This window comes from Hypanus sabinus, chromosome 18 (assembly GCF_030144855.1).
Source record: "Hypanus sabinus isolate sHypSab1 chromosome 18, sHypSab1.hap1, whole genome shotgun sequence".
In the NCBI taxonomy this organism is placed as follows: Eukaryota; Metazoa; Chordata; class Chondrichthyes; order Myliobatiformes; family Dasyatidae; genus Hypanus; species Hypanus sabinus.
Window position 1 is genome coordinate 57,945,653 of NC_082723.1, and position 19,018 is coordinate 57,964,670.

At 43.8% G+C, this 19,018-nt stretch overlaps 1 protein-coding gene across 2 annotated transcripts; it reads right to left on the reverse strand.

The window, feature by feature from the left end:
- Window positions 1-8,584: 8,584 nt before the first annotated feature.
- phpt1 (phosphohistidine phosphatase 1) lies at window positions 8,585-16,124 on the reverse strand. 2 transcript variants are annotated; one of them, XM_059994419.1, is made up of 3 exons: window positions 15,928-16,124; window positions 12,856-12,980; window positions 8,585-10,020 (listed from the first exon to the last, which is right to left on the reverse strand). In XM_059994419.1, exons 1-3 carry the CDS (start codon window positions 16,079-16,081, stop codon window positions 9,928-9,930), a joined length of 372 nt encoding a protein of 123 aa, XP_059850402.1. In that variant the 5' UTR covers window positions 16,082-16,124; the 3' UTR covers window positions 8,585-9,927. The 2 variants fall into 2 exon arrangements, with proteins under 2 accessions (XP_059850402.1, XP_059850403.1); XM_059994420.1 differs by having other exon boundaries at window positions 15,940-16,121.
- Between the last annotated feature and the right edge of the window lie 2,894 nt (window positions 16,125-19,018).

A 19,018-nucleotide genomic window follows, 5' to 3' on the forward strand; every position in this document is an offset into this window, starting at 1 on the left:
GAAGATCGGTGGACCACTCTTAGCCTGTCCTTTACTCTTTAACCTGTTTGGTGTGGGTAACCCTACCAAGAGCCAAACCATAAAGCCCTGACCCCAACCAGTGTAGCTCCCCAAGTCAATGAGGCACACAAGCTTCCACACCCCAACAAGGCTGCGGTCCTCCTGGAGGAGGCTAAGATGCACAGGATCAAAAATAGCTGCAGAAGGATGTAGACCCAGCCAGTTCCATCGTGGACACGAGCCTTCCTGTCACCAAAATGTCTTCAAAAGGCGATGCCTCAAGAAGACGGCATTCATCATTTAGGACCCCCATCACCCAAGATATGCCCTCTTCTCACTACTAACATCAAAGAGGAGGTTCAGGAGCACAAAGACATACACTCAATGTTTTAGGAAGAGTTCTTCCTCTCCACCAACAGATTGCTGATCTATTTTCACTATTTTGCTCTTTTTACATTTTTATCAATTTTGCATGGTACCTTATAATTTTTATGCATTGCACGGTACTGTTGCCATAAAACAAAAGATTTCACAAAGTACTGTACTATGTCAGTGATAACAAACCTGATTCTGAAGTCAATGGGATTCTCTTGTTTCAGACATCTCTAATTTCCTGTTTGATTCACCCCCAGTAGTTCTACCACATTAAGCTTGCAGACAACTCCCATCAACATTTTCCATATGCTGGTGTTTCTTAGCACCACCCAAACTGATTCCACAATTTCATTTTTTGAGCCTGGATCCTTTCTCACTGTTGCTGTTTTTAGCCTTTACTAACAATACTGATCCACCTCCTCTTTCTTTTTGCTTGTGCCTCTGAAGATCAAATCTTCTTGGATAATCAGCTCCCAGCTATGGATATCAGCATCTACATTTCATATGGTAAATATATCATACCCCTTTTCACTGTTGATTCATCTATGAATTACAAATGTTTCACCCGTTCAGATACAGCCTCCTTAGGTTTGCCTCCTTAACATTTCTAGACACTGTAGAATTTTTTTTTACCATTTGACTAATTGGAAATTTTTCTTCTCTGGACAGTACAGCCAAAAATCCCAGTTCTTTAAACACCATCTAGCCTGATCAGGAAGCCTTACTCCATAACCTTTCCAAAAGCCAGTTAGGCCTTCTGAGCCTGGTGTTTCTAACAATAAAATGTCGCCCATAATTTCTTATTAATTGATAAAGGAATTTTGGAAGTTCAATTCTAGAATATAACACTCCATTACTGATACAAATTTTAACATTGCTTCAGAATCAGAATCAGGTTTAGTATCTCTGGCATATGTTGTGAAATTTGCTAATTTAGCAGCAGCAGTACAATGCAATATATGATAATATAGTATAGAAATGCATAAGTAAATCAATTACAATAAATATGTGTTAGTTAAATTAAAATAGTGTAAAAACAGAAATAATATTTAAAAAGTGAGGTAGTGTTCATGGGTTCAATGTCCATTCGGGAATCAGATGGCAGAGGGGAAGAAGTTCTTCCTGAATTTTTGAGTGTGTGTTTTCAGGCTTCTGTACCTCCTTCGTGAAGGTAACAATAAGAAGAGGGCATGTCCTGGGTGACGGGGGTCTTTAATAATGGGCGCTGCCTTTCTGAGGCATTGGTCCCTGAAGATGTCTTGGATGCTACAGAGGTTAGTACCCGAGATGGAGCTGACTAAATTTACAACTTTCTGTAGCTTCTTTCAGTCCTGTGCAGTAGCCCCCCACCCCCGCCCCATTCCGGTGATGATGCAGCCTGTCAAAATACTCTCCATGATACATCTGTGGAAGTTTTGAAGTGTTTCAGCTGACAAACCAAATCCCCTCAAACTCCTAATGACATATAGCCACTGTCTTGCCTTTTCTGTAGCTGCATTGGTATGCTGGGACCTGGTTAGATCATCAGAGATCTTGACACCCAGGAACTTGAAATTGCTGACTCTCTCCACTTCTGATCCCCCTTTGAGAATTGGTTCATATTCCCTTGTCTTACCCTTCCTGAAGTCCACAATCAGCTCTTCGGTCTGACATCGAGAGCAAGGTTGTTACTGCGACACCACTCAACTAGCTGGTATATCAACCACTCAAATAGCTTGTCATTATTTCATAAATTTTGATGAAAGTATGTTGGGATGCTTCATTAGGAACCAAAAGTATAATAAAAGCTAGGTATCTAGAAGTTCCAACATTTCCATTTTTAAGGATTTCAACAAATGTTGCAGACAGCAGTCTAATTTACCCATCAACACCATGCAATCAACCAAGTGCGAACACAAAATCTTAAATACTGAAACGATCCAGTGCATAAAAACCTACCATTAACAGACCTTATTTAAAAAATTAAACAATAAATACTTGTTCTCTGATAACATATAAAATCCCACAATAGAGAAAGCTTGTAGACAGTGCGAGAGGGAGGATAAGCAGGTGATAGAGAAGGGATGCGCTCAGACCAATGGTTTAAGATGTGTCTGTTTTAATGCAAGGAGTATTATGAACAAAGCAGATGAGCTTAGAGTGTGGATCTGTACTTGGTGCTATGATGTTGTGGCCATTACAGAGACTTGGATGTCTCAGGGACAGTAATGATTTCCTTGAGTGCCAGGCTTTAGGTGTTTCAGAAAGGATAGGGAGGGAGGCAAAAGAGGTGGGGGCGTGGCACTACTTATCAGAGATAGTGTCACAGCTGCAGAAAAGGAGGAAGTCATGGAGGGATTGTCTACTGAGTCTCTGTGGGTGGAAGTTAGGAACAGGAAGGGGTCAATAACTCTACTAGGTGTTTTTTATAGACCATCCAATAGTAACAGGGACAAGAAGGAGCAGATAGGGAGACAGATTCTGGAAAGGAATAATAATATCAAGGTTGTTGTGGTGAGAGATTTTAACTTCCCAAATATTGATTGGCATCTCCCTAAGCAAGGGGCTTAAATGGGATGGAGTTTGTTAGAAGTGTTCAAGAGGGTTTCCTGACATGATATGTAGCTAAGCTTACAAGAGGAGAAGCTGTACTTGATCTGATATTGGGAAATTAACCTAGTCAGGTGTGAGATCTCTCAGTGGGAAAGCATTTTGGAGATAGTGATCACAATTCTATCTCCTTTACCATAGCATTGGAGAGGGATAGGAACAGACAAGTTAGGAAAGCATTTAATTGGAGTAAGGGGAAATATAAGGCTGTAGCGGTGTGCTACATGCAGCGCTAAAATTACGACACGGAGTCGGTAACGGCAGTCGAAGGAAAAAACTTTATTCGAAATCCTCAGCCTCACTTTTAAGCCTCCCTCAACCTGCCCCCCATGGCGCAGAGGCTCCAAAGCTCTGTGTTCGCAAACCCCCGTAGGCTATCTAATTGTGAGCCGGTTCGGATGTGCCAGGAAATGGGTCGCCACAAGGCTATCAGGCAGGAACTTGGAAGCATAAATTGGGAATAGGAAATGCACAACAGAAATATGGCAAATGTTCAGGGGATATTTCCGTGGAGTTCTGCATAGGTACATTCCAATGAGACAGGGAAAGGATAGTTGGGTACAGGAACCAAGGTGTACAAATGCTGTTGTAAATCTAGTCAAGAAAAGCTTACGTAAGGTTAAAAAAAAAGACTAAGTAATGATAGAGATCCAGAAGAGTATAAGGCTAGCAGGAAGGAGCTTAAGAATGAAATTAGGAGAGCCCGAATGGGGCCATGAAAAGGGCTTGGTAGGCAGAATTAAGGAAAACCCCAAGGCATTCTACAGGTATGTGAAGACAAGAGGTTAAGACATGAGAGAGTAGGACCAATCAAGTGTGACAGTGGAAAAGACAGCAGAGGTACTTAATCAATACTTTGCTTCAGTATTCACTACAGAAACGCATCTTGGCGATTGTAGGGATGACTTACAGTGGACTGAAAAACTTGAACATATAGATATTAAGAGGATGTGCTTGGGCTTTTGGAAAGTTGGTTAAGTCACCGGGACCAGGCGAGATGTACCCCAGGCTACTGTGGGAGGCGACGGAAGAAATTGCTGAGCTTCTGGCGATAATCTTTGCATCATCAATGGAGACGGGACAGGTTCCAGAGATTGGAGGGTTGCAGATGTTGTTCCATTAGTCAAGAAAGGGAATAGAAATACTGTTACTTCAGTGGCTGGTAAGTTGATGGAAAAGATCCTGAAAGGCAGGATTATCGAACATTCGGAGAGGCATAACATGATTAGGAATAGTCAGTATAGCTTTGTCAAAGGCAGGTCGTGCCTAATGAGCCTGATTGATTTTTGAGGATGTGACTAAACATATTGATGGAGGTAGAGCAATAGATGTAGTGTATATGGATTTCAGCAAGGCATTTGATAAGGTACCCCATGCAAGGCTTATTGAGAAAGTAAGGAGGCATGGGATCCAAGGGGACATTGCTTTGTGGATCCAGAACTGGCTTGCCCACAGAAGGCAAAGAATGGTTGTAGACGGGTCATATTCTGCATGGAGGTTGGTGACCAGTGGTGTGCCTCAGCGATCTGTTCTGGGACGCGTTCTCTACATGAATTTTATAAATGACCTGGATGAGGAAGTGGAGGGATGGGTTAGTAAATTTGCTGATAACACAAAGGTTGAGGGTGTTGTGGACAGTGTGGAGGGCTGTCAGAGGTTACAGGGGGACATCGATAGGATGCAAAACTGGGCTGAGAACTGGCAGGTGAAGTTCAACCCAGATAAGTGTGAGGTGGTTCATTTTGTTAAGTCAAATATGATGGCAGAATATAGTATTAATGGTAAGACTCTTGGCAGTGTGGAGGGTCAGAGGGATCTTGGGGTCTGAGTCCATAGGACACACAAAGCTGCTACGCAGGTTGACTCTGTGGTTAAGGCTTACAGTGCATTGGCCTTTATCAACCTGTGGATTGAGTTTAGGAGCCAAGAGGTAATGTTGCAGCTATATAGGACCCTGGTCAGATCCCACTTGGAGTACTGTGCTCAGTTCTGGTCGCCGCACTACAGGAAGGAAGTGGAAAGCATAGAAAGTGTGCAGAGGAGATTTACATTAATTTGCCTCACTCACAGTCATATGCTCGTCTCTGACCATGCACTAATTCTAAAGTATTTAATCTAATTGGCATGATCGTCTTTCACAATTTAGGTCCAGGTAACTTTCTCATCCCCTGATAATTCACAATGATCAAAGCTCAGACCGCAGCTCCTCAATGTGACACCAAAAGCTCCTCTACTATAAATATGGACTGAAAATGCAGTTACCTTGAACAAAAATGTTCATAAGCTCCCATCTATTGCAGTACCAATACATCTCCTATCAGTTGAAGAGTCCACTCACCGTTGGAGAGGAACTTGAGGTGAAGGTGATGGCCCAATTATTAAGGTGCAATGGTACCAACAAAGTACTGCTGGAGGAACATGAACAGTTAAGATCTGAATTAAAAACCGTAAATGTAATTATTTCTACATTGCTGTCCCAAGCCACATGCAACAGATAGAGGATAAATAAAATCAAAAGACTGAATCTAAGTCCAAAGGTTTGGCATAGGAGAGAGGTTTCAATTCACGAGGCACTAATACCAGTGAGTTGAGCTGTTTCACTGGGACAACCTTCAATGAGTCAGGTTGAGAGAAGTGTCCAAGCAAACTGAATTATTTGGGCTGCAGATAGCACATTAAACCAAATAGTTGTTGGAGGGTGGCGACTCCAGCAAATCCATGGTTGTTAGCATCCATGACATATTTCAGTGTATGTTTCAATGTACACATGATAAAAAAAAACCTGCACATGATTTTAGGGCTGAGTTTGAGAAGGAAAACTTGAAGTCTGAAATTAGTGAGACCCGACGTAGATTGGGAGACCACTTTGCCAATCATCTACGCTCTGTCTGCCAGAACAAATGGGATCTCCCAGTGGCCACCCATTTTAATTCCACTTCCCATTTGGATATGCCCATCCATGGCCTCCTCCACTTTCCGGATAAGGCTACACTTAGGTTGGAGGAACACCACCTTATATTCTTTTTGAGTTGCATCCAACCTGATAGCATGAACATTGATTTCTCAAACTTACTGTAATTCCTCCCCCCCACCTCACCATTTCCCATCTCCTTGTCCACCCATCACCTTCTTCTCACCCCCTTTTTTCTTTCTTCCATGGCCTTCTGTCCCTTTCACCAATCAACTTCTTAGCTCTTTGCTTCATCCCTCCCCTCCACGTTACACCTATTGCCCGGCGTTTCTCTCTCCCCTCCCCCCAGCTTTCAAATCTACTCCTCAGTTTTTTTCTCCAGTCCTGCCGAAGGGTTTCGGCCCAAAAACATCAACTATACATTTTCTCCATACATGCAGCCTAGCCTGCTGAGTTCCTCCAGCATTTTGTGTGCATTGCTTAGATTTCCTCTTGTTTGTAAAGTCTGAAGTTGTCTTGCGCTACATCATAAAGGCAGTTGTCTGATATGGATTGAGACATTGATTAAAAGGGAAGAGGGTAGTGGGTAGTCAAGCAGCCTTGGACATCTGGGATAACTCTCATCAAGAACATATTCCATTGAAAAAGATGATCTACCCAAGGCCAACTAAAGTCAAGAAGAGTATCAAGTTTAAAGACGCACAATGTTAAGTTAGAAGGCAGAAGACTGGGAAATTTTAAAATCCAAAATATGACTAGAACAAGGAGGGGAGACGGCAGACTGAGTGTGTTATCAAAAACTAAACCAGAGTTACAACTTTTACAAGTATATAAAAAGGAATGAAGTACCAAAGGTAAACATTGTGCCTTATAAGATGAAAATGTAGGTTTAATAATAGGAAATGGCACATTCTTCGAATAAATGTTTTGTTCCTATCTTATTAAAACATGTCTACAATAGAAAATCGGGGCGGGGGGGGATGGGGAGAGATAAACCATTATCACTGAAGCACTGGGGTAAATAAATGGAAATAAAGATTGACTAATGAAGGACATGATAGCTTTAAAAGGATAGAAGCATTGGTTGTGGTCTTTCAAAATTGCCTGGATTCTGGAAAAGTCCCAGATAACTGGAAATCTTCATATGCCCCCTTCTCTCCTCTCCCCGGGCCCCCAACTCCAGTGTTCAAGGAGGGAGACCGTAGGAGGAAGCAATAGGTTAGTAACCCTAATGTCAGTCATTAGGAAAAATGCTAGACTCCGTTAATGAGAAGGCAAAAGCAGAACACTTAGAAAATAAGACGATCAAGCAAAGTCAACTTGGTTTAAAAAAGAGTGATCACATTTGAAAAATATATTATCATTTTGAAAATGTAAGGACCATTGGAGATAAAGATGAACCAAAGTGTAACGCCCTGGTTCACATCTTTACTGTTATGCTGTGGGTGTTTAATTTAGCAGCTGTGTGGGAGCAGTCAGATCTGCTTTCAGCCTGTTTGGGTTATCATTGAAGATAAAGGATGATGTGGAATGTGTGCAAACCAATTAGTGGGAGGTTTTCTTGGTGAGGGACAATAAGGTAGGTGTTAGGCATTTGTTCAAGAGGAGATGAAGAGAGAAGAGGCTGGGGAGAACAGGTCATAGCATACGATCTGGTGGGAGACCCACTTATTCGAGATGGAGTGCAAGTGACATTCAGAAGGTAATGGGCTTTCACGCTGATTGAGGGCCCAGCACGTGAGTGACAGAAGTTCAAGATCAGCTCCAGCTTGTGCACATATGACTGTTTAATTAGAATGGGCCCCCTTTTTTGTTATTCTTTACTAACCCTTTATAAATATAATTCCTTTAATTGCATGCAGTGCACTGTCTGGTATTTCGTGGCGCTCATTTGTAACAGAGATGCAAATTACACAACATCCACACAAACAGGGGTTCAGGGTGGGAGAGCGCCTCAATCTCATGAGTTTAGCGGGGCCAGAGGTTGTCATCCCTAGACTTACGCAGTCAAGGAAACTGGGGGGCTTTCAAAAGGATACAGTGTATTTATGTTTCCAAAAGGCATTCAAAGGTGAAACTTAAGGTATTTGGCTAACATACTGCCATGGATAACAGAAAGCAGAGTCAGAATAAAGGGATCATGTTCAGGGTGCCAAACTGTAACAAACGGGATGCTATTGAAGCTTTAAATGTTTAATGAGGTATATTAAGAGAGTTGTAGGTACCCTTGTTGCAGCAAGTTGTGAGGGTACAGAGTATGTAACGGGATGTGTGTGGATGAACAATTGGATTATAAATGTGGGGAAATGTGATTAAGTCCATTCTGACAGATCCCGTTTGTTCAGAAGGATCAGTGTGTCCCTGTACATAAATCATTTACAAGTATAGGTCCTGAGTGGTCTTGTTCCAGTGGCACTAAATGCCAGTAAGGAAGCATGGTAACGAAGTGGTTAGCACAATGCTTTACAGTACCAGCAACTGGGTTCAGTTCCCACTGCTGACTGTAAGGGATTTGTATGGGCTCCCCATCACCATATGGGATTCCTCCGGGTGCTCCGGTTTCCTCCCACAGTCCAAAGACCCACCAGTTGGTAGGTAAATTGTCCCATGATTACTCTGGGGTTTAAATGAGGGGTTACTGGGTGACACGGCTCAAAGGACAAGGGCCTATTCCTCAACGCATCTCAATCAACAACCAAATCAATGAAGTGCAGTACTCCGTATTATATTGGGCTCTTTATTCAAGCTGGGACATAGTACATTGGAGGCAGCTCACTAAACTTATTTCAGGAAGAAGATAAGTCTTATGGTAAAAGTTTAAGTAGGTACATACTCGAAAAATAAGAAACAATATTATTGAAACATAAATAACACACACAAAATGCTGGTAGAACACAGCAGGCTAGGCAGCATCTATAGGGAGAAGCGTTGTCGACGTTTCGGGCCGAGACCCTTCGTCAGGATCTCGGCCCGAAACTTCAACAGCGCTTCTCACTATAGATGCTGCCTAGCCTGCTGTGTTCTACCAGCATTTTGTGTGTGTTGTTTGAATTTCCAGCATCTGCAGATTTCCTCATGTTTGCTTATTGAAACATAAGATGCTTTTCCCCGTGAGAATCTAGAATAAGGAGATATAGTTTCAGTCATTTAAGATGAAAGAGGAAATTCTCTCACCCAAAGTGCTGTGGAAGCCAAATCAGTGAATACATTCAAGGCTGGTGTGAACATATTTTTTACTAAGGGCAAGTCAAAGAAAAAAAATGTGGAAGAGTAAGCCAAGATCAGATACGATCATATTGAGTCATGAATCCGGATTGACTGGCCAATTGGCGTTCTTGTGCTCCTAATCCTAAATCCTGTTCAGTTCTGCTATTGAGCCTGTTAAATAGGAATAAAGGACAATCTGTGTGAGTGAACATTGAACTAGTCTCTTTCTGGATAATAACAAATGCAAATATCTACACCGAGAGGTCTAATAAATTTAGCTTTAACGTTTCAAATGAACAGATTTCAGAGGCAGGGAATTCCATGCTTCCCTTGTGCTTTCTAACATCACCTAATCCCAAATCTTCTCAGTTTGTATTCTTACACCATGGGAGGTTTCTATTTGCCCTCCTAAATCTTTTAATCATCTGAAACATCACCCTTACATCTTTTAATCATCAGAAACGCCATCCTTACATCTTTCACACCCAAGGATCATCATTGGACTGCAACTTGATTGCACATTAGCTGACTCAGCAAAGCACACCCTCCAAGCTGAATGGTGAGCTGTGTGGTTGGGGAAATCCAATCAGGTCAAGCCATCTGAGCACCAGAGATGCACAGCTAATGAGAAAAATCTCCCACCGTAAACGAACAATCACTGATTAACACAGATCACATCATACATGATCAGTTGAACCGGCAGAGCAGTTGCCACAAAAAACTTGCAGATTAATTGAGTTGAGTTGCTTTTACATCAGGAGGCCTTAGTCCACAGGCAAGAAGTTCTTAACACCATCAGCAGTGCTGCTGTATCAACCCAGAGGTGAAGTGTGCCCTCAGCCATCTCAGTACCCTTCATCTGCCCAGGTCACAGTGTAGTCTGGGTACTTGACCTTCAGGATCTGTGTTGTTATTTCATGCTTTGCCCGGCCAAAGCCCTGTGGGGGGAGACAAAAGATATGATTAAAGAATCACAGCCTCCAGCAATAGAGCCATGTGAACATAGAGGTGACAGATGGAGTTTGATGTGGGAAATGAGGTTATCCACATCCACTTTGGCAAAAACAGCAAAAATCGGATTAAATGGAGCACAGTAACAAGCAACAGAATGCTGGGATTTGGCTGTGCCTCTAAGTGAAGCACAGAATGTCGGGTATATAGTGATTACCTGTGTCTGTACATGAACAACAAAATGGTGGGGAACAGAGTGACTAGATGTGCCTGTACATGAACAACAGAATGGTGGGGAACAGAGTGACTAGATGTGCCTGCACATGAACAGAATGGTGGGGAACAGAGTGACTAGCTGTGCCTGCACATGAACAACAGAATGGTGGGGAACAGAGTGACTAGATGTGCCTGTACATGAACAACAGATTGGTGGGGTACAGAGTGACTAGCTGTGCCTGTACATGAACAACAGAATGGTGGGGTACAGAGTGACTAGCTGTGCCTGTACATGAACAACAGAATGGTGTGGGAACAGAGTGACTAGCTGTGCCTGTACATGAACAACAGAATGGTGTGGGAACAGAGTGACTGGCTGTGCCCGTACATGAACAACAGAATGTCGGGTACAGACTGATTGGCTGTGCCTGTACACAAAACAATTTAACATGCAGAAACAGCTGGTAAATGGAAAGCAAATTAAAGCCTTTTTTAACAAAGTGGATGGAGTTTAAAAATAGTTACGTCTTGGTACAACTCTTGATTGCTGGGCACTGGGTGCAGTTTTGGATCTGTGTCTAAGCAGGGATATATTTACACTGGAAGTAACTCTAAATGTACTAGGTTGATTCCTTGAATAAAGGGTTGTCTTCTTAAAAAAAACTTAATGTATTCTGCCTAAATTCAGTGGAATTAAAGTTCTAAATGGGCTTGGCAGGAGAAATGCTTACAGCTTGTTTCCCCTAACAGGGAATCTACAAGTCAGAGACATGGTTTCAGAATAAGAGATCAGCTGTTTAAGGTGAACATAAGGAAGAATTTCCTTCAGAAAGTCACTAATCTTTGCAATCTCTCCCTCAGAGAGCTCTAGAAGTGTAGTCATTGAAAAGAGATTTTCAGACAGAGAAGTCAGGTTTATGGGCGTAGGGTAGAAAAATGGAGCTGAGACTAGAGAAGATGACTCTGAATGGAACACCAAGTTCAGGGTCTCCATGTGACTTCTCAAGTCTTTACCCGATCATATTTACTGGCAAGGTACAATAAGGTGAATGCACATTTACTACTTCTAGCAGCAAACTCAAGGACTCTTGTGAATGCTTGTGCAGATGGGTGTAACTGTTATGTTAATATTCAGCCAAGGCAGTGGATGGCCTGAATTTCCAGTCACATGGGAAACAGTCCAATGTTCTCAGTGCCACGGTACTGAAGGCAAATTTATCACAGATTAAACAAGGATGGAACATAGCAGAATCAGCGGTGCTGACAGATTAACCTTGTGAGGCAGAGGTCTATCCAAACTCAGGATTATTGCAACTTGCAGCAACATATGAGCTTAAATAACTCTACATAAAATACTCAGATGACCTGTGATTAGTTGTGTCAATCAGGACAAATGCCTAAAGAGAATTGCTCAAAGGATATTACCCAAAGGATCATTGTTTAATGCAAACACAGGTCTGTGCTGCTCTGTGTAGTCCAACAGGCCATCACTCTTCACTTAGGGGCTGACGTTTTCTCCATGAATAGCAGCAGAAGCCAAAGCTATTGCACACTGGTTGCGAATACCATACACTATCTACCAATGAGGGTGCTCAGTCGTGGAGGAGAAAGTCTAATTTAACCAAGGACTTCAGAAGATTAGTGCAGAAACTACCACATATACATATCCCACCTGCAATAGAGCTTGTGGGTCCAAGATGGGAATGTATAGCCAAAGATCTCTTTTCCCTTTCCCAGTATTTTTTATTAGTTTCTACATGAGATCTCACCGGTAAAAGAGTGGACGTCGTCATTAGATTTCGATGGACAACTGAAGAAGTGTAGAAGCAGCAGCATGATAAACAGCCTGCATACTGCCTATAGTTATAGAATAATACAATAGGAAAACAGGCCCTTTGGCCCAACTCATCCTTGCCCAGTAAGCTAGCCCCATTTTGACCCAAGCCCCTCCTGTCCATGTCCTAACCAAATGTCTTCAGCAATGATACCCTCGGAACATCCTCTCTAAGTACCCCCTCATCAAAAAGGCTCTCTTTTCTGTACCGGTCATCTGTATCCTGAAATATTAAGCTGCCAGTCTTGCCCTTCTCTCAGTCATGCTTCTGTACTATCCCAGTCCCCAGGGTCAACCCATGCTGAGTTCACCCACCTTACCTGTTATGCTTCTTGCAATGAAATAAACTAGTTTAAACCAGCAGTCTTTCCTCTCCTTTTACTGTGCACACGGCTACCCTGACCATTCATTGGCTACAGACTTCTCAACAGCCTCTTTACTGTCCTATCATTCAGTTTAAACTGAAGAAGCCAAGGTGCACCAAGGAGCATGAGTGAATCTCTCTGCCATGTTATTTGTCCCCCTTTCTACCACAGAAGAGATCCCAATACTCAAAGGACATGAATCCTTGTCCCCTGCAGCAGCTCCTCAGCCACGAGTTCACTACCTATCTCACTATTTATGCTCTCACTAACAGGCGCACTGGGAGGAATCCAGAGATCACTGTCCTCGAGGCCCTGCTTTTCAGCTTCTTGACACCCGAGCCAGAGGATGGAGTCTGGTGTTACCCCAGTGCAATGGCTCAGTAACCAATTTCTCAACAATTGCTCACCATGGAGTATCCGTAAACGTGTATCTTCTTCTCTCTATTATCATGCTTGATTCGACCTCCACCCTGGCACTCACAGTAAAGGCCCTGCTTCTCAATCTCCATAGAGACCTTGTCGTAGATATCCGCTGTTAAAGGAAAATACAAAACATTTTCAAGTCTAAGGCTCCTTTATCAAGCAATATACTAAAATATGCCCACTACATAAAACCATAATGCATAAGAGCAGAATTAGGCCATTTTTGTGATCATGGCTGATTTATTTTCTCTTCTCAACCCCATTCTCCTCCCCATAATCTCTGACATCCTCATTAATCAAGAACCTATCAAACACCACTTTAAATATCCCCAATGACTTGGCCTCCACAGCTGTTTGTGGAAATGAATTTCATAGATTCACCACTCACAGGTCATAAGTGCCATTATTGTAACATCTCAAAAACCGTGGGATTGAGTTCAAGAGGCAACATTACAGCTATTTTGGACCCTGGTCAGACCCCACTTGGAGTACCGTGCTCAATTCTGGTCGCCTCCCTATAGGAAGGCCGTGGAAACTATAGAAAGGATGCAGAGGAGATTTACAGGGATGTTGCTTGGATTGGGAAGCATGTCTTATGAGAACAGGTTGAGTGAACTCTGCCTTTTCTCCTTGAAGTGATGGAGGATGAGTGAGAAGCATTGATTGTGTGGATAGCTTTTACCCAGGGCTGAAATGGCTAACATGAGGGCACAGTTTTAAGGTGCTTGGAAGTAGGTACAGAGGAGACATCAGGTGTACGTTTTTTTATACACAGAGAGTGGTGAATGCGTGGAATGGGCTGCTAGCGATGGTGGTGGAGGCGGATACAATAGGGTCTTTTAAGAGACTCCTGGATAGGTACATGGAGCTTGGGTAATTTCTAAAGTGCAAGTTTGGTGCCGAAGGGCCTGTATTGTGCTGTAGGTGTTCTATGTTTATGTCTCTCTCACACACTTATCTCACCAATCAGCTAGATCCCAGATCATGTACACTAAAGCTCCCCTCTACTATCCTCTCACATACTCCCAGAATAGATACAGAGTAAACCTTCTTCCAAACTGGCCCATCAGATGCACATCCATTGTGGGGACAGATCAAGTTAGATACACAGTGAAACTCCTCCACACTTTCCCTTGAACAACTCTCAGGCCAGCGTCAACACTGGTTACTTTCACAGGGGAAGTTCCCCCTTCACTGCCCTGACACTTACTCACTGAACAAGGGTTAGTTCTCATTGCCCCATCACAACAGTTGTAAGGCAGGGTTTTTTTTTAAATGTACTACTCCTGCACAGATTCCATGTTTCTACATTCTTGCCCTTGTCTGCCATTTGCCAGTCTAGTCTGCCATTTGGCACAGAGGGACTATCAATGCAGGAAATCTTCCCCCTTTATATTGGGAACTCAGGATGCGAAGTACCACATAAAGCTGTCCCATGCAAGAAGTTTTTAAGTTGGATTATGGACTCCCAGGCCACTTGCCATTTCAACAGCCTGGTGGAACCTACTTTCACGTTTATACAATAAGTGAGAAGTTGCAACTCCCAACAGCATTTGGAGTCTGCAAGTCTCTTGGAGGTATCTGAGGAGATTTAGATGGGAATGTCTGTGGTCTGATTAGTGACTTCGCTGATGACATGAAGATTACTGGAACTGTAGATATCAAGAATTGTAGATACAGAAGGATAAAGATCAGCTGGAAAATTGGGACAGTATTAGCCTATGGAATTTAATCCAGACAAGCATGAGGTAATGCATTCTGGTCATCTAGTACTAACCATACATTTACAGCAAACAGCAGGAAGTGTTGCTGCACAGATGCAAGTTCATAGCTCCCTAAAATTAGTGATGCAGATGGATAGGGTTTTCATGGGCAGGGGGATCAAGTAAAAGAGTTGAGACATCAGGTTGTAGCTATACAAGGCATCGATGTGGCAACACTTGCAAAACTGTGTGTATTTTTGGCTACACTATAGAAAGGATCTGGAAACAGTATCGAAGGATACTGCCTAGAATGGAGGGCTTTTTTTTTACAAGGAGACATTGGAAAGGCTGGGTCTACTCTCACTGGAGTATAGGGAGCTGAGTGGTGACCTTGAAGTAGTTTATAAAATTATGAGCATAGAGCAGGTAATCAGAGTCTGTTTCCAGGGGTGTCTTAACACTACAGGACTTACTTTTAAGGAGAGTGGGGAATTATTTAGAGGAGATGAGGGTGCGAGATACGAACTGCCAGAAAAGATGGTAGAGGGAGGTATAATCACAGCATTTTAAAAGCATTGGACAGGCACGTGGATAGGAAACGAATAGGGGAATAAGGGATTAGCGTAGTCAGCGTGGATGAGTTGGGTCGACAGGTCTGTTTTCATTCTGTATGACTTTATGATATATCAGCTCCATACTTCCAACTTTGATCAACTTTGCAGGTTGAGACCCACTTTAGGTTGAAACCCCAAATTCTGATGCAGGACTTTGAACTAAAACACAATCCTAACCTAAAATGTTGACTTCCTCTGACCTTCCACAGATGCTGCCTGACCTACTGAAATGTCAGCAGTTTGCTTTTCTGCATCAATCTAGCATTGCAGTGGCTTGTGTCCACACAACATAATCCATTCCCGCCTGCCCCTGCCAGAAAACTCTTGTACAATAAAATTTGATTTCCTGGGTTTACTATTGCACCACCCCTACTGCTTCCCTTTTATCCAACATTGAAATAATCGTTCTTTTATCAACCTTCACCCCGCTCCTTATGGCCCCCAATAAACTTGACAAAAATCATCATGTGCTATTTGCCTTTATAAACAAGACAGCACAGGGTTGAGGAGACAATCCAAAAGAAAGCAGAGAACTGAAAACTTCCAACCTGCATAGACTCCTCCCACCTTCACTCCTCCTTCCAATGCCTCCATTCACATCCTCTCACACCACACGCCCCCACAATCCCGAGCACATCCCTCACACCCTTCTAAACCTCCCCTCACACACCCATTTTCTCTCACCCCCACCTCCCAACCCTCTTACACCGGCATCCTCACCCCACACCTCCCGACTCGCCTGGCCGGTTACCGTGGTACTCCGCCGAGGCCCATCCCCGCACGACGTCCTTCTCGGGACCGCCCTCCTGCCCGACACGGATCAGCACATACTTGAAGACGCCGCTCGGGTCCACCACCACGTCGGGGACCCGGTCAAGAGCTGAGGCCGCCATTGCGCTGTCCCACGTGCCCCTGCGCCAACGTGCGCGCCGAAGAGCGCGTTCCGCTCACGCCGCGCAGCGTGCGCGCACCCCTCCGCCTCTGCCGAAACGACGCGCCCGCCCAGAGCTTTGCTGCTGTTCACCTGAGCCCCAACTCTACCCTGCTCATTTACCCTCTGCGGACCCTCCCCACTCGTCTATCCTCTCGTCCTCCTCACTCTCCATCTAATTTGCCCCACCAATCGCCCTCATTTCCCCACCTAGCACGGCCTCCACACGCAGCCACCCCAACTATTCCCCCATCAAATTATTAACACCTCCTCCCGCACTTTCATCCGCCTCTCGTCCACAACTCCCCACCTCGCAGTCCGTTAACCCACCTCACCCATCCATCCATCCCCATTTCTTTTAATTTGCCCACTGCACCCTCCCCAACAAAGCCCCTCAATGTGTGAGGAGATCAGTGTGTGTGTTACTGAATTTAATCTGGCCCCTTAGGCAGAGGCTCAACAGTAAATACCACCTTCCCCACCCACCACACATCTGCCCTGAAGAACAGATGAGTGGGGAATAATTGCCTTTTCTTGCACCTTGTTTCAGGATTTAAAACATTAGAGATATAATCTCAGGGATTTGGAGAATCAAAGGGAGTGGACTAATAGAACAGCATAAATTTGGATTTCGGATGGAGGTGCAGGGGAGGGATTTGAGGAGGAGAGAGGCCAGGAGTAGACTCTTAAGTATGACCATTCATATTTGATAAATTGAAGCCGTTAATTTATTAACTTTGAGTGCCAGGGTAGCGTAGCATTTAGCACCAGCCTATTGCAGCTCAGGGTGTCCTGGAGTTCATAGTTCAATTCTGGCGCTGTCTGTAAGGAGTCTGTTCGTCCTCTCTGTGTAACGCGTGGAATTTCCCTGTGTGCTGCAGTTTCCTCCCACAGTCCAAAGGCTTACCAGGTAGGTTAACTGGTCGTTGTAAATTGTCCGATGATTAGACGAGGGTGAATCGGGTTTGTCGGGGGTTGGTGGGGCGCTGTGGCTCAAAGGGCCAGAAGGCCTACTCCGCCCTGTATCGCAAAACAGAAGAATAAAAGTACACAAGTGCAGAAAGGGGATGGGACTCCACTGCCAGTCTGTCACTGTGGCATTGCCCCTCGACTCAGAGTCTGTGGCAGGGAACCTGCTGGGTCGGAGGAAGCAGATCTCACAGTGCAGGAGCCTGGCTCTCAACTGCCTGCCAAGCCGGCAGGGATTCAGCTCAGTCTCCAATACCCAGATGCAGGAAACTGAAAAGGACCAGCAGAGCTGTTGAGAAACAAGTTTTATGAAAACATTTGTAATCTTGTTTACTAGTTATAAACCTACACCAGGGTTCCCCAATTATTTTTCCACAAGGGGCAAATTATGTCAAGCATGCCAAGCCAAGGGCCAAAATGTCCAGGGGTTTCTTTCATTGTGCCAGTCAGTTGTTTTATGGGCAGATGTTGTTGCTGCTATTACCATCTTTATTATTAGTAGGAGTAGTAGTAGTGGTAGTAATAATTTAAGCCTGGGATTCTCAAAGCCCGTGTTGTGGGTCACACAAGAGAAAAAAATGCACTCCTGAAACAAAATAAGTCCAAAACCAACCATTTAATTATGACTCCAGCTATCACAACTGTCAGCTGTCACATTGAGAACTCATCTGGGACTTAAAAACACACACACACACACACCACTTCTCTTCCACACAAAGAGTTTTAGAAGTACTGCCTTTTCCACTACTTCTACTCTCTCATTTAATCTATTTGTTCTATTTAATTAAGCTATGTAGCATTTGATGTATGAAGTGTAGCTATAAATGAAATTATCAATATTGTTGTTGTAATATTATTATACAACAATAAGATTGACAAATGGACAAAAATAAATTGATTCACTCACCAATCAGTGCGAGATGTGACAGCGAAGGGATGAGGCAATCCTTCTGATGTTGGGCCTGATTTTGTTGTGGTAATCCTGAGGCACTGGCCAAGATGTGCATTGGAGAGTCTGTTTCTGTCCTAGTTCTTGATAGAGTTCATTGAAAAAAATGATGACTCACATATGTACGTGGAGGGGAACCGCGTGAATAGGAGCATTGCAATAGTTCTCGTGTTTTTGAGTTGAGCTTGGGGAAACACGTTGATCCAAAAGTCACTCGCCCCAACGTCCTTGTGCTTTGAGCAAATCAGATGTTCCCATTTCCAAGACCTCCATCTGAAGAGTTGCCTCATCTATGGAAAGCACGAGGCTTTTGGCCTCTGCAGTCCCCTGGCCATCAGCCAAAACGGAGAACGGCTGTCTCAGGAAGAGGAGAATGTCACCTGAGAGTTTAGGGGAGCTTTCAAATCATTCCCTGAAGTTTTCTGCCAGGCTCGTCACGAAATCTTTCATCACTGGATCCTCCCACATTTCGTTCTTCTCGCAATGCTCCCACAACTTCCTCCCATGATTGTCTCTCTCCAAAAGGATCAGCTTTGACTGGAAAGCAGTAGGTCACACACTCTACAGGGGTGTAGGTCAAGTGTACAGTATGGGATGAGGTTAAAATAGAGCAGCGTGTGCTTTATTTACAGGTGCATTCACTAAGTGCCAATGGGTCGGCGCGGTCCACCTATTGTGGTTGTCTGACCTACAGCGAAACCTATTTGTTACTAGATAGGTCTTTGGAGGCAAACCTTCTTAAGGCTATACATCACCAATGATTCATACAAGTTTCTATAGATGCATAGTGAAGAGTAGTCTGGTTGCGTCACAGTCTGGTATGGAAGTTCCATTCACAGGAGGCTGCAGAGGGTTATAGACTCAATCAGCTCCTCCACAGACACAAGCCTCCCCACCAACAAGGACACCTTCAGTAGGCAGTATCCCAAGAAGGTGGCATCAGTCTCGGAGGATCCACCCCACTCGCTGCTTGTATTTTAT